This window comes from Carettochelys insculpta, chromosome 2 (assembly GCF_033958435.1).
Source record: "Carettochelys insculpta isolate YL-2023 chromosome 2, ASM3395843v1, whole genome shotgun sequence".
NCBI classification, from domain to species: Eukaryota; Metazoa; Chordata; order Testudines; family Carettochelyidae; genus Carettochelys; species Carettochelys insculpta.
This window is the reverse complement of record NC_134138.1, coordinates 269,430,960-269,447,275: the sequence shown is the minus strand read 5'-3', so window position 1 is coordinate 269,447,275 and position 16,316 is coordinate 269,430,960. Positions and strand designations below refer to the sequence as shown.

Sequence of the window (16,316 nt, the reverse complement as noted above, 5' to 3'; positions counted from 1 at the left end):
GGCGAGAGTGGCTGAAGAGGCCATTGTGCTACCTGGAGGAGCCGCCACATACTCCTCCCACCAGGGCTCCCCTGGTGAGAGGAGTGTGTGGTGGCTCCAGCAGAGGAGATGGCAGCTGCTCCAGGCCACAGTAGCGGGTAAGTTCCTTAGCTTTTTGGGGGTGGAAGGCAGGGAGAATTTAGAATTTTACAGACCCCAGCAGACTTTGGGGACAGCGGGGTTTTCTGCTGTTCCCGAAGTCTGCTAAATCGCAGTCCGTATAATTGAGAGTCAAAGGGACTTCATTGTTCCTAAAATGGCAAGCCCAGTGAGGCCTTTGAGTTTCCTAGGCATAATTGTAACAAATTATAGCTAATAGGTAAAGCTACTGTTATTTCCCTGATATAAAGTAGAAGGCTATTTACCTTTTTCAACTGTTGTCATGATCATGAGGGTTAGCCAGCAGCCTGGGAGTAAAAGGGTTAACCTCCTTAGCCAGGCGGGGTTGGCCTATAGGAATGTAAGTAAGAATTTCAAACTGGGACAAAGGATTTTTTTGGCTCCTCCCTTTTCTGTCCTCTGTTCCTTCTTGTTCTTTCCAGCCATGAGGGAGACAGACACAGGATATCTCCCTCCAACAACAGGCCCCCCAATCTTCTGTAAGTAGGGTAAAGTTTAGATAAATCCATTAGGCTTTATTGGTTTGGGAAGTAGGATCTGATGTCTGTGCACTTTTTAGAAATATTCTTTTACTCTCCTTGTAACTAAGTTCTAGGCCCATGATGGAGACTCCCCCTGTGTTTTACTTTGACTCTTCCATCTAGTCATGAGGCTTGCAACACGAGTATTGTCATAATAATAAAAATTCTCTTTTGCTTTTTATTAACCTGGTATTGGTTAATGTTTGTGTCCTGGTTTTTACTTTTGGGGCTGAGATTTCCCAAGTAGTCTCTCCCTGGTTTCCTTATTATTACTTGGGTGGTGGCAGCAAATTTTATCCCCAAAATCTAAGGTTTTTTTAGGATTTTGGGGGTGAAGTTTATACCAAAACCGGGTAGATAAGGTTTTGGAGGTACTTTTGCTGGCCCCCACTTCTGCATTTGTCTTGCTAGATTGGGGAAGGAGCCATGACAACTGTAGATTAAAAAAAAAAATATATATATATATATATATATATATATATATATATATATACTGATTGTCCATTGTAGTGTACATTGCATAGGACTTCAACTATAGTTCTATAGTTCTATAACTTAGAACTATAGAACACTGGAAGTAGAAGGGCCCTCGAGAGGTCATAGAGTCCAGTCCCCTGCCCTCACATCAGGAACAACTACTGTCTAGCCCATCCCTGATAGATATCTGTCTAACCTGCTCTTAAATTTATTTCCAGTGATGGAGATTCCACAACACCCCTAGGCATTTTATTACGGTGTTTAAACACCCTGACGACTGGGAAGTTTTTCCCCAATATCCAACCTAAACCTCCCTTGTTACGGCTTACGCCCATTGCTCCTTGTCCTGTCCTCAGAGGCCAAGGAGAACCGTTTTTCTCCCTCCTCCTTGTTAACCCTCTTTCAGGTACTTGAAAACGACTGTCATGTTCCCTCTGAGTCTTCTCTTGTCTAAACTAAACAAGCCCAGTTCCTTCAGTCTTCCCTCATAGCTCATGTTCTGTAGACCTTTAATCATTCTTGCTGCTCTTCTGTGGACCTCCTCCAATTTCTCCATGTTTTTCTTGAAATGCAGTGCCCAGAACTGGACACAGAACTCCGACTGAGGCCTAATGAGCGCTGAGTAGAGCAGAAGAATGACTTCTCATACCATGCTCTCAACACTCCTATTAAAGCATCCCAGAATCATGTTTGCTCTTTTTGCAATGGCATTCCATTGTTGACTCATATTTAGCTTGTGGTCCACCATGACCCCTAAACCCCTTTTTGCAGTACTCCTTCATAGATAGTCCCTTCCCATTCTGTATGTATGAAGCTGATTTGGGTTACGCAAGGGTCTACTGTATTGTAATTACTTTGCAGACTATTATGTTGTCCTCTCTGAGAGTTGAAATGACTCTAAAACAGATTTTTATTGTCTCATCTCATTACTGAGATCAAAAGCTAATAAATGTGTTGTGCTCATTAATGCTAGATTTCTGTATCAGTAAAGAACTCCAGCATTTATTCTTATATGCTGTTGTGTATACATCTGAACTGTAAGTAATGTGTCAGTGCACTTCCAGGGCAGGGGATGGGTAGAGAGCAGAGAAATCACCTGATTCGATTGCTGTTGTGCATTTTAATATGTAGTTAAAAGTAAGTCCAGACCCAGGTTTGTGCGGTAGTGAATATTATTATGATCGAGCCAGTCCATGACTAGTCAGTAAGGTTCAGTTTTGTTAAACAGTTTATGTAACAAGTGGTATTTATTTTTTTCCTTGTTAGTCTCCCAGAGTGAAAGATTCTCTACAGAATTCTGAGGTAAGTTTTGCATTTTGGAAATTGTTACTCTTTGAATCTGAGAGCTGCCAATCATTGCCACTTTCACAAGGAATATGTTATTGGCCTCTAAAAATAACATTACAGGGCTTGGGAGCTAGTTGCTTCTGTAGAAAGTGAATTATTGACTACGTAGAACTTCAGTGTCCAATACCTTCCCTGGGCAGTTGGGTGTGGCAAAACGCAGCTCAGCAGAGCCACACATGTGGCACACCCCTCTGCCTGCTCCATGCACGTGCCCCACTGCTTGGTGGGACGCATGCGTGGAGGCAGCAGCGGACGTAGCCCCTGGAGCAGTTGCCCTGCTGTGGCTCCAACAGGGAGCCACGTGGCTCCTTCAGCCCTGGCGCAGCTCCTGCTGCTCTAGCTGGGAGCCATGTGGTGGCTCCAGTGAGTTTCCAGAATATACAATTAGAGCGGGGGTTGTGGTGGGCAGGGGGTACCTGTCTCTCGGGGAAGGCATTTATTTTTGCAGGGGTTCTGTGGCAGATGTGTGAGGATCATAACCACAAGCGTGGCGATCCTGAATTATTACAGGACTCCACTTGACCTAGAGAGAGACTCTTAGCACTAACCTTAACAAACCTTTATTGGGAATGTTTTCAACTTAGTTTCTCATGACAGAGGCTCAGTGAAATTAGTTGCTATGGCCATTCCCCATGGGGGCAACTTCAGATGATTTCCTAATCAAGCAAAGTTCTGAAGATTGTTCATGCTCCCCAGCTTTGAGGTTGAATCCACTCTTGCAGAGTCTGTGACATACTATTTCTTTCTGCCAAGCACCTCAGTCAAAGGGTAGGTATACTCTAATTAAAAATGCACAGCTGACCTGTGCCAGCTGACTTAGGTTTGGGCTATGGGGCTGTTCAACTGCCCTGCAGATACTCAGGTTCAGGACAGAGACTACAAAAGGGGCCTGAAAATCTACACTGCCCTTCACCAGGCCCATAGTCTGAGCCCTGTGAGCTTAAGTCAACTGCCACGGGCGAGCCCCAGGGTTTTAATTACAATGTAGACCTGCTTTAAAGCACCCATTTTACAGGACCTTGTCTGACATGCTACTCTAAAGCCTGAGCTAGGCCTTCAGTAGTCCACCACTGTTGGTAGTGGAGGAACAATTTAATCACAGTTAAAAATCTTGCTTCAGAACACTCTGCAGACTGCAAATCTTGTACAACAGCACTATTAGTGTCTCTTAGATATGAACATATGGTTGCTTGCTGTTTTAGTGCATAAGTATTACTTATTTCCTTACAGACACTTGCCAGATATAAAACTGGAATGTCTTATAAAAGTCTGACCAAGTTTAGCCTATCCTCTTCTAATTTCAATTTGCATCCGAGAACCTGTCTGATTGTAGAGGATTCCCTGGAGCCTTCTCAAAATGGAGGTCAGAAGATTGATGTTTGTAAAAACTCACATTTTCCCATCCTTCTTCTCTGGAGAAGTGGTTAAGTTCTTTTTTTGCCATTTTTTTGGCCAGCCAAGGACTAACACATTAAATCTATGCCTCCAGTCCCAGTCATGCTGCTCTTACAGACTTTGAAAGAGCCTGCACTCTGTTCAGAATTGGATGCTGAACTATTTTGATATTGTAATTCCTGAAATCACATTTGTTTGGAAACAAATAATTATCTACAAAGACTTAATTCATTGTATTCTGTTTGTTTTCCCTCTGAAAGGGAGTCACAAGAAGTGTATAAGAGGCTGGCCTGTTAACTTGGCAAATGAAACATGTCAATTTGTGCTCCAAGAAAATGGAGACTAGTGAATGTGATTTTTCTTCCAGGAAAGCACTCACTTTATACCCCTATGTAGCATTCAGCCCTTCTACGGTACAAGTTTCTTGCCCATGGCTGTCAGGGCTGCTTCCCCACTCTGACACTCTGGGTGCAGAAAGTAGGGCCTGCAAACCTTGAAAATACGTTGCTTCTACAGTCTGAGTTAAAAAAAGCTCCCCAAAGTCGCAGATTCTCTGAACCTGGGGGTCATCACCACCACCACCCAAGTGACACACGTCTTCTGTGTGTGTGTGTTCGTGTGTGTGTGTGTGCGCGCGTGCGCGCAAGAGAGAGAGAGAGAGATCAGAAGGCACACTTGGGATGTTTCCCTGTCAAGTAAACCCCAAGCTCTTAACCCTCCCTTAGGGGAGATCTTGGAAACAAAGAGGTGTAATCTGACCTTTCAGTCCAAGGCATGAATATACACGGATTCTTCTCTAGGACCTAAGAATCAAATCGTTGCCTTAAAAAGGTAGCTTATTCACAAAACAAGAGAAAACTATTTTAAAACATTCCGTTCGCAGCACAGAGAATTACTTCCCTGGGATGCAGCTTAAAAGTTAGAATACAGGGGAAAGAGTCAAATCATTAACCAGAGCAATTACACAGCAAGTCCCAAAATAAAAACAACCTGATCGTATCTAACTAAACATTCCCTTTCTACTTACATATCTGTATGCTGATTGAGACGGCCAGGAGATTTATTGCTCTCTACCTCCCATTGGCTTACTTGGTGGTCCTCTGCAGAGAGTTGCCTCTAAGAGTTAATCATTGTCATGAATGAATGCAGGGAAAAGAGAAAGAGGTTTAGCCTTACAGGAGTTACTGGGGGAGGAAGACTCAGATTCCAGAATGAGGTGAAGCTGAAACCTTTTGACAACCCCAGGGAAGTTGACTTAATGGCTCAAGAGGGCCGAAAGGCAGATCACAGGGAACTCATCATTTGTGCTTTAGCAAGCACAGGATCACCATGAACTTCATGCCCAGCCACCTGCTTTCACAAACATTCCTTGTCTCATTAAAACATCTTGTTGTTGTAGCTGTTCCCACCAGCTGAACCCACAGGTCATTTACTCCCTGTTCCAGCACAGACTCCTGCTCAACTACCTCAGCCAGCAGGACAAGCACCTGCACAGCCTTCTCAAATTGCTGTCCCCCCACCTGTTCAGGCTCCTGGAGCAGCTCCAGCAGCAGGCCAGGTAAGGCTAGACACCTTTTATACAAATCTCCAGTTTTGTGGGAGAGCCTCCTGAAAGTATCAGTCACGCTAGAATTTACTTAAGGCAGGAGAGCTGCTTATGGCTGTATTAGAGTGGTGAGCTGACCAGTTGAAAGAGTTGTGGGCAGACACTGTGAGGTGGGGATCTGTAAAGCAGGTTCTGGCCAGACCTCAACAGCATCAGAGCATTAATGCTATGAGGATTAGTAGGAGAAAACTGGAGATAGAGGAGGGAGGCCCTCCACACTCTGAAAGGGGTGTTGGACATAGGCATTGAAAAAGCTTATGGTAGACAAGGCTAGTAGAGAAATTGGACTTCCTTGTGGTTTTGAGTTTGAGGCTTTTTCTTTGACAGGCTCCTATTTGGTGCAGAAAGAGTATTGATGTGTCAAGTAAACAAACTGTATGTTTAAGCACCAAACTTTTGTTCTGTGTTGTTTTGAGTGCAAAGCCAAGCTAGGAGTGCATACCGAGGAGGGAAAGAAATGAACTCTGATCACTTGAGCTAAAGGCAGGGAGGGAGGGAGGGAGGGGAATTTGCCAAAACACACCATTCCTGAGCTATGCAGTTAGCAGCCATACCGTGCTGCTAAATTTGACAGAGTACTGATGGTACTTCTAAATACAATAAATTGATGTTCATGTTTGCAGTTGGGGAGAATCATTTAATATTCAAAAGGACAAAGCAAACATCATCTCACCATTAACAACGTGGGAGGAATTTTGGCAATGCAACACTCTGGTCTTCATTTTTTCCTATGAACTTTTTTTAAGTAGAACTATATATAATCTCGTTGCACTTAATTCCTATTTCCATTTTAAAAATCACCATTACTGACAAGTGAGTCTTACCTAAAAACCTAATAAACAAAATTGCTGGCCTTTCTGGTGCTACAGGACTGCTTGCTTTGTTTTGTGAAGCCTGAGGTTAATATTGCTATGAGACAGTTACTGACTATATATTAGTTTTAAAGAAAAACGACACGTTTTGGAGTAGACATTTACTTCACTGCAGTAACTCAAGATCTTTTGGTGCCTTTTTGAACAGAGCCAGCCTTTATCCCCTGGTTTTTGTTGTTTTTTTTTCCCCCAGAAAAGGGAGTAAATTTGGTATTCAATGGCCTGAAACACCTTGTTTCTTAATCAAGCTGTCCATTTTTAGGTTGCTTCAAAGAGAGTGGTTTGGATGAAAAAAGGACTTGGGTTGATTTTTCCCGTGCTTTGTCAGCCTAGTATACTGCCTGGCCTGTTGCTTCAAGTTAAAATCTATTGTACAGCATGTGAAATACAGATCAGGACAAATGAAAGAATCATCAATGCCCCTGCTGTCCAGAGTTTGATTAAACCATATATTCCTTTACTAAAGTCTATCACCAGCAGTGTGAGGACATGGAAAAGTTTTACTGAAGAGTATGAAATAAAAATGATCTGGCTGTAAGTACAAATCAGCCATAATTATGAAGTGGAAATGGACAATTCTAGAGCTTTAAAAGCTTATTTAGTTATATATGTGTGAAACAACCATACGTTCAGTAATACGTATGGCTAGATAAAGGTAAATACTAATTTGTAAATCTACTGATATATGTTTGAGGCTAAAGTAGTCTAAAATGCTCACCTCCCACTGAAAGTCAATGAGGCTTATACCTCTTAAAAAAAAGTAGATGCTTTTGAAAAAAACCTTTCTGTATTTTCCAAACACCATGTACGATATCTTGAGGCAGGATAGAAGGTCTATCATAATTGATCAAATATCTTAATTTTTCATACAAATTTGTGTTTTTTCTGCAATCCATTTGATGAATGCACTGAGAACCTCTTCTGAAGGCTGGCCAGTGTCCAATGTCTCTAAAAGACAAATAGCTATTCCACCATTTATTTTTCTCTGGAGGCCATTTCAGACAGGATTCTTCCTAAGTATTACTTCATAGTATAGTTCGATTGCACATTACTATTCCTCTTGTTTGGGTTTTCATTGTGCGCTGTGTTCCAGTGAGTGGCTATGTGGCCCTGCGTTGTGTGGTATTTGATAACTGTACGGTATTCAGTATTTATACTCAATGGCTATTACCTGTGTTTTGTGCTTTTTAAGACTGGGGGCAGAGAGGGTAGTGACAGATGAGTTTTTAAAAAAATCCAATCCCATTTTAGGCACCACCTGCTCCTGCTTCAGCACCAGTTCAGGAGGATATAAAAGTCCCCATCAGCCTTGTGCTAAGGTTAAGGTAAGTGCACTGGTTTGGGACTGCTGGAAAGTAAGGCAATGTGAAGTTGGGAGGAAGGCGGAGAGCTGGGCTGGAGTGCTAAGATATGGGGCCTCTGGAAATATAATCCTGGGTTTCTCACTGAAGCTGTACTTCCCCTTGTAAACGTAATCAGTTCCTCCAGCTGTAAGACTTTACCTACCTACTTTGGAGGGATGCTGTAAGGATGAGTAGTGTGTCCTAGAGGTGTCAGTTTCATAGATCATTGCATCTTCCCCCTTGTTACACTGAAGGGCTGGGTGTCCTACATGTACTCTAGCTTAGTTTCCCTCACATGCTCCTAAGTGGGCCCCAACTCTGGCAGTGGGGGCTGTGGAGTGCAGGGGGAGAAAAATAGCAGGTCCAAATTCTTTTATTCAGACCCCTCCTTGGAGCTTTGCCAAATGTATGTCCTAAGAGGTATCACTCTTGGTGTAAAACACGTGAAACAGTGTGTACTAGGCAAGAATGAGTGGCCCCTGTTTTCTAGTGTTTGGGGATCTTAAGTCGTTTAAAACCGTGAAAATCACTTGTAGTGCCTGATCGCTTGTGGGCTCACTTGCTATAACAGGGTTTTGTGCTGGCGTGCTGGGAGTGTCTCATGGAGTAGCAGCCAGCATCTGCACCAGAGACCTGATGTATTGAATGCCCATCTGGTGAGCTTTCTTAAGGACAAATCTGTTTAGCTTGGTGGAAGAGGGGAGATCCTTCCTGCAGCTCACTGTATAAGGATATCCACTTGTTTAGAACAGCTTACCCTGTTCACAGTGCCCACATGTAGTTAAAGGCAAGAAAACGGTAATGGAATCTCCACCTGTAGAGGTTTTTAAGTCCCAGCTTGGCAGAGTCTTGGTTGGGATGATTTAGTTGGGATTGGTCCTGCTTTAGGCGGGGGGCTGGACTTGATGACCTCCTGAGGTCCCTTCCAGCCCTGGAATTGTATGATTCTATGAAAAACGGTTCTAAATAGCCTAAATTGGCAACATCAGCCATACCATTAAAGAACAGTCCATGCTCAGGTGTCTCCTGAATATTCCCTTCATTGAGAGCTGGGAGAAGGGTGGTCATGTACTTAATACATTGGTCTGGGTGCTGAGATTTGGGTCTGCCACAGACTTCCTAGGCTAGTTAATAATCCCTTTGCTTCAGTTCCCCTTTGGCAAAATTGGGGTGATAGTTCTCTGCCCTGTAGGGATGTTTCAGGGATGAATCTGTTAGTGTTTGCAAGGTGATCAGGTACTGGTGAGGATCAGGGCGGCTCATAAGTACCTGGATTGATGGGCCTTATGTATCCTGAGTGTCAGTGCAAAAAGGCTCCGTCAAACCAATGGGGAATCAAATTTCTTAGTAGGTGGCCCTCTCCTGAGAGCTTTGCTCCTGGATGCAAATCCAATGACTATCTGTGCGTCTCCATTAGACTAACGGTATTTAAAAATTAAAATCCAGCTATCTTTCTAAAACTGATCTTGTTAATACGTCCCCTTCTACCAGAATCCCCAAACGATCTGAGATGAACACTGTAAAACACCTGCTTTTCATGTTCATTTATTAACTCTTGTCTTCCCACAGGAATTCAAAGAAAGAACTAAATGATATCCGGTTTGAATTTACCCCAGGGAGAGGTAAGGAGCTGTGGCAATTTAAATGGTTGGAATTAGGGGGAGGAAAGGGAAATGGAAACAAAGAATGTGTAGGGCTCCAATCGGAGGTCTATGCTGAGGCATGTGCTCTACTGGAGTGTATTTGCTCCACTCATTAAATGTCTGAGATACCCAGAACAAACTAATTTGATCACACCTTCATAGACGTTTGGTTGTGAGGCAGTGGGGCATGCTTCTGTTATGTAATCTTTTGAAAACCAGCAATGGAGAGAGCTAAGGTATAGCTCTCTGGCCCCATCCCACTCAGAGATCAGATTTTTTTAAAAGATACATTCTAGGTCAAAAGGAATTGTTTTGGTGACAGTCTCTGGCCTGTGTTATGGCACAAGTCAGACTAAATAATCACAAGAGTTCCTTCTGGCTTTGGAATTTATGAATCTATGAACGCAAGATTTGCAGCTGCTGGCCTGGTTTCTTCCATTTGAAAGTTCTAGTAGTCCCTATACGTCCTTTGGATAATTGAGGTGGTAAAGTGTTGCTAATTTTAAATACTGTCCACCTCTCAAATCTGAGAGTGGAGGCAGAGCTGGATATTTGTAGAAGTCTCTAATGGCCTTAGATTTGTATGACCATCTGTTAGTACAGGCTCAGGGCAGAAAAGAATCAAAACTGTAACTGTTGCTTTATTATAGTTGCATTCTGATGTAACCATTTAGTATTTTTTCTAGGTAGCCAGCTCAGTGAACTTTTGTTGTATCAGAAATGACGATCCATGTAATTTGTGCAGGTTTTGTGTTTAAGAACTACTTTTGCCAAATATCTGTTTCCCAAATCATTGAGACAATGAGAAACTTGATGGTCCAGTGTTGTAGCTCTGATTGTTTGACAATAACATAAGTTGACCCAGACTAGTTGCAACATAAACTGAGCACTACATATCTTTTGTTCCCTACAGATACTGCAGATGGTGTGTCTCAAGAACTCATCTCAGCTGGGCTTGTTGATGGCAGAGATTTAGTAATAGGTAATCAAAGTGATGCTGTAGTATTTCTCTGTATGAATTTGTATGCTTTATAGTAAATCAGCTTTAGCATGTGGAGAATGAGCAGGTCTTTAGGTACTGAGTTCCTCTGGGGGAGCTCTCCCAGGCCCTGAGTCTGTTTGTCATACCTGGGCCAAACTGTCACTAAGTCCAGTAACAGTTTTGCCTTCATGGGCAGGTTTGGACCCCAGAGGTCAGAGAGCATGACCCATTCATAAGAATTGTGATGAAAAGGTTGTGTTGGCTGTTGATGTAATACAGACTAAAATAAACAGAATCCAGGCAGTGCAGTAGATGCATTCGTCTTTCACATCCTTTCACTTTTGCAGGCCCTTGGCCAGTGTCCCATTTTGAAAGAGTAGTAGATCCATTGCAGAACATTTAGTGTGTGCTTGGAGGGTTCACACAATGCAAACGAAGTGTTGCATAGACAAGCCTTAGACAGCTACCTCCCACAGTCATTTCCTAAATGACTTAAACGGCTAATACAAACAGTCTGCATTGCAAGAGCACATCTCTTCAGCTATGGCAGAGTCTGCAACCGAAAGAGCAAGAAGAGCCATTTTTTCAAATCCAGTTACAAAATCACTCATTCAAGAGCTGCAATGCACATGAATAAGAGGCAGTCTTTAATAAACAATGTCAAATTGTACTTTTTATAACCGATATTTTAAGAACAGCGCACACAATGATTCATACCAGTTAGAAAGTTGTTACCCCCATCTCCAGACTTTACCTGCCTTAGCCCCCTGAACCCCACCCTTCCTCCCCTGCCCTCAGGCTTTACCTCTGAGCCCCTTCCTCTCTCCCACTCCCAGGCTTAACTTGCCTCAGCACATGCAGTTTTGCAGCATCTGCAGAGGCCACCTGCCCCCCACTGCTCCCCACTGTCTCCTCTTCCTTCTCAGTATGGCTGCTTGCCTCTGGCAGGGGCAAGCTTGGATGCCCTTCCCCCAGCTTTCCTGCAGGCCTAGCCTTCTGCTCATGTGGGGTGGCTCCCTGCCCAGCTAGCTTTCTCTTCTGTGCTCCCTGCTGCAGCTGACTGCTGAGCAGCTCTGGCTGCCACCACTTAAACAACAAACTAAGTTGGCTCAATGGTGGGCCATTGAATTTAGATTTTTGTTTAAGTGGTGGCTGCCTACACAGCCACAAGAGGAGTCAGTGGCAGCAGCGCTCAGAGCCTCGAGTGGCTCTTTAAAGAGCTGTGTGCAGCTCCGGAGCCACAGGTTGCCAACTCCTGAGCTACAGCATGTGAAATTCCATTTCATGGGAATTGGCTTTGGAAACAGGCTTAGCTCTGCTTCCCTCTTAGAAAGCAGAAATACTGCCAGTTTAGCAGCTGACCTGATGTGATGGCACAGTCAGGCATTCAAGTCTACACCTGCATAAACAGAGCATGCTTTTCAAGAATCAGGCTATAGTATTTGCATAGTTTAAAAATGTAGCTTGAACAACTTTTATTTTGCCTAGTTATATGCCTACGTATTTTGCACGTCTACCTGTATTTTTCAGCATCCTAAGCTTGTACGCTTTGAGAAGTGTTGAATAAAAACAAGTGTCTAATGAATGTAGAATTAACTGTTACTACACTGTCCTAATACAACCTTTATGTGTACACGATTTCAGTTGCAGCGAATTTGCAGAAAATTGTGGAAGAACCCCAGGCAAACAGATCCGTCACTTTCAAACTGGTATTTATTCTTGTTCCCATGTTAAAGCACATTGCCATTTTTGTAAATAAAACACTGCACATTCAGTGACAAAATTCCTGAGCCCCTTTCCTCATTGCTTCCTGAATCTTTCAATAAGAGTATCCAAGTGGCATAGTAGTGCTGTTACCAGGACTTGAAAACCCTCGTAGACCAGGAAGAATAGAATTTTTTGGTGTGGTACGGGTATTCAGATGCCATGGGCTCCTTTTTTGGAGTAGGAAAAGGAGGATCAGCGTGACAAGAGCTGCTTTTTTTTTTTTTTGATAGGAGGAAGTAGAAGAAAGACCAATGAAGAGAAATTAGGTGGTTGAGGATGTCTTTGATCCCAAGCAGTGTGGTGGCAGGGTCAGAGGAGCCCTGCAAAGAAGTATTAAAACCCAGATTTGTTCATCAATAGGGGCTTGAAGATGAACTATTAGAAATTTGGACTTCTCTTGGGATAGGGAGTTTCTGTCTTTCACTCTAGCTCGTAGACTGAGCCCTAAAGTGAAAAGTCGTTGGTGATACGTTTTGAGTTCAGCTCTTGAAAGTTGAAAAATGCACATATGTAAACCTCAGACACTGCCATCTGGTGAACACAATGCAAAGTTGTCCTTTACTGGTTCCTTCCTAAACTAGAACTCTCACAAGATCAAACGTCATGCATCAATCATAATCACGCATCATGGAGAACTACTGAATATTTTTTTCCCAATCTGTTTGCAGGCATCTGGGGTTGAAGGCTCGGATATTCCTGATGATGGCAAACTTATAGGATTTGCACAGCTCAGCATCAGCTAAACTGCAGTCCCAGGAGAGGTTTCCTCACTGAAGACGTACATGTGCATATTTCTCATGCTTCTGTTGGCCTGAAACACAAACAAAAGAAAACCACTACTGCCAAAGAATTGAACTACAGCCGTCTTTCTAGGAGCTTTAATGTTTTTTTTTTCCCCTAAATAGGGTCAGAAACCTATTCAGCTTACTGAAATTCCGTTTACTGCTTTTATAAACAACTCTCCATATGTTTTTATACCTTCATCTCACACATGCAGATCCAACACTTCATTGCCACGATAGTCATTTTATTATTGCCTTACTTAAAAATGAATACTACTGAGTACGAAACAGGCGTTCCACTTCTCTGATCAGCTAGCCCAAACGTTTGCTTACTTGTGGGTTGATTTGTTTCATTTGCTGGTTTTGCACAAATTTAAAAGGCCGCCTTTTCCCCCCCTCCCCGCCCCACCGGACTTGCTTTTAGCCTTGCATCTGAAATAGCAATGGAGATGCTGGTTGGTCAGCTGGAGTGCCTGGGAATCTGTCTTATCTTTGGCTGTGCTTTTAAGACTCTGCCTATTTGAATGCTGGCACCTCAGAAGGTGAGCCATGTCTTAACCATAGGACAGCTGAAATTTTCTATCCTCGCGTTTCTCAGTGATTCCCTTAAGCTGAGATCTTAGGTGCCAACCATTTATTCATCTGCCCCTTTAAGTAACCTGCTATTAGCCTGTTTCTCCCTTTGTTCTACATTAGTGCTAAGTCTGGTATTGGAGAAGAACTTAATTTACTGTGATCAGATTATTGCTTCAGTTAGGTCTTTGATTCTACATCCTCAGATGTAGTCTGTTCTTTATGTAGAACTGGGGGGCTTTTCAGAAACTGACCTTTCAGGTAGATTAGTAATAGTCATTTTTAAAAAGGAGAGGAAATCCAGGCTGCTTGGCACTTTAAAAGCCTGCACATTGAATTGTTCTGCGGAATAAATCCCTCTGCCCTGCTGAGAAAATCCTTGTGTGTTTGCAAACAGGTACACGTGAAACCATTCCTGTTCTGTTTTACAGCAATAAAAGGATTGCCTGTAGATGTATACTGGGCAAGTAAGCTCCGGACCTTATGTCCATCCTGCACTAACTACTTGGGTTTTCAGCTGTCTTCTCAACCCAAGCATTGAAGTTTGATCAGGATGTCACTGACCATGTAACTCACATTTAGGTTTCATTACTATGTGGGGTTTAATTTGAATTTCTACATAAATAATATAAATTAAACTTTTAGTTTTAGAAAGACACTTGCAATGCAATATGTGAATAAATAAATTGTGTTGATTTTTTTTTCCTACTGTTTCACAGTTTGCCTTTGTATCTGCTATTGGCTTTGAAGTGTTTTATACAATTAAATTTTAAACCTGTAATTTAACACAGAAACAAGGAAATCTGTTTCCAGCCATTGCGTACTATCCGGAAAGCAGAGTTGAAATGGGACAACTGAGTTCACTTAGGACTTTTTTATTTGTCTTGTAATGAACAATATATATTTATATATTTTTCTCTATGAGCAGCTATGGAAGCTTCCTAAATTTTGCATGGTTTTATACTGCACTTGTTTCTTTAGTCTGTAGTTTAAAATCTTCCTACTGCCTTTTATGCACAATCCCATCACTAAATGAGCGCAATGGGAGAAGAGGATGAGAGAGTCTAGTATGAGAGCAAACAAAGGAACACAAAGCACATGACAATTTTTAGCATAATGGAGTGGTTGCTTTTGATTTAAAACGTGTATGAATAGTTTTGGCACCTTTTCATGTTGTGTGATGCAAAAGCACGCTCCTGGCTTATCCTCTGCAGTTGCTTATTGGCTTTGAAAGAGCTGGTTGTGAGCTGTACATTCATGAAGGCCAGTGAGTGATGGCTTCTGTAATTTTTAAATCTTAGAATATGGAGACCAAATAGTGTTGGTACAGTATTACTTCTCTTCTGCCCGCATGCTATGCATACCTCACTGTTCATTTGCACACTGGTGCTGAGAAATGTCAGACTCAGACGGCTCGAGTGAAACAATGTATTATCTAATAAATAATCCCTGGCCCCCCTAATTCAGAACTAGCAGAGACAGTGAGTTTGCACTGGCGTGCAGGCTTTTATGATTTTTTTTTTCCATTCAGAACAGCAGCTAGAGCGTATTTGAGATTAAACCTCTACACATTTTTGGTAGTCGTTCAGAATTTTCCTTGGGGTACTACAGTGCTAGGTAATTCTGTTTGAGATTATTAAAAAGTGCCAATGCTGTTCATAAGTTTTTTAACATGCCATTAATGGATTTGGTTTTTGCTAAATTCTGGTCTGAAACTAGGACCAGGTGGTAATTTTTAATTTAGTCAATACTCTAAGGATATTGCTATGTTACTGAACTGGGATCCTCTCCACAACGTTGTTGTGCTGTAGATTATAATGACAGATGTAAAATATTCCACCTTTTTTCTTTTGACTTTGTATTTTATTGCATGTATATCTAATTTTTAATCAATAAAGAATAAATTGTCCATGGCTGTGCATTCATTGCCATTTTGTTTTAAGAGTTGGGGCTGAGGCTGCATATTGGAAACCAGGGTATGGGACTGTCACAGATAACAGAATTCATTTACATGACTAAACGTTAGACACTTTTACATTCAAACTTCCTTACTGAGAGTGCCAAGGTATGTCTTCTTTGCAATAAACTGCACAGCAGTGAGTCTTAGGGCACTGGTCAGCTGACGTGTTTGCAGCATAAAAATTGCAGTATAGAATTTGGTTTTGGACTGTCTCCCCACTCTGAGTGCAGGAAGTGGGGGCCCACAAAAACCTTAAAAATACCTTGCCTCTTCAGTCTCTGCTTAAAAATGCTCCCCAAAGTCACAGATTCCCTGCCCCTGGCGGGTAATCACCATAACCATCAAGTGAAAAAGCCCCCCTTAAAATCCAGGAAGACAAACTTGAATATCTCCCTGTGGGGTAACCCAGAGGTTTACCCTTTTCTTGGGAGATAGCCCATTGTTTCCAAGCTGTAATCTGATAGCTGACCTTGCTTTAGACAGGCATTCACACAGAGAGATACTCCTCTAGGACCCAGAAATCAAATCATTGCCTCAAATTAATTTATTCTTAAAAGATGGAAAAATACAAAGAAAATAAATAAGCATACTTGCTTGCTGGATATAATATAACAATTCAAAACATTCCAGTTGGAGCACAGAGAATTGCTTCCCAGGTTTTCAGTTCAGAAGTTGCAGAGTACAGGGCATCATAATCTGAGAAGTCCCACACCAAATCCAAAATAAAAATAACCTGATTGCATATGTCTAAACATTTCCTTTCTACTTACATATCTGTGCACTGACTATTTGATGGCCAGAATATTTACTGGATTTATTCTAACAAGAGAGAGTTCTTTTTCACATAGTGCACAGTCAACCTGTGGAACTCCTTGCCAGAGGAGGCAGT

At 42.2% G+C, this 16,316-nt stretch overlaps 1 protein-coding gene across 3 annotated transcripts in view; it reads left to right on the top strand.

Moving 5' to 3' along the window:
* Positions 1–13,111, top strand: part of OXSR1 (oxidative stress responsive kinase 1) — a 107,006-nt gene extending 93,895 nt beyond the window's left edge. For 2 of the 3 annotated variants that reach the window (XM_074985147.1, XM_074985149.1), the window contains exons 12-18: positions 2,424–2,459; positions 5,299–5,457; positions 7,629–7,702; positions 9,290–9,342; positions 10,277–10,345; positions 11,990–12,054; positions 12,781–13,111. In XM_074985147.1, the coding sequence (XP_074841248.1) occupies positions 2,424–2,459; positions 5,299–5,457; positions 7,629–7,702; positions 9,290–9,342; positions 10,277–10,345; positions 11,990–12,054; positions 12,781–12,855 (531 nt within the window). In that variant the 3' untranslated portion in view covers positions 12,856–13,111. The remainder of the gene's footprint in view (positions 1–2,423; positions 2,460–5,298; positions 5,458–7,628; positions 7,703–9,289; positions 9,343–10,276; positions 10,346–11,989; positions 12,055–12,780) is intronic. The other variant, XM_074985148.1, reaches the window with a different exon arrangement.
* The last annotated feature ends 3,205 nt before the right edge of the window (positions 13,112–16,316 follow it).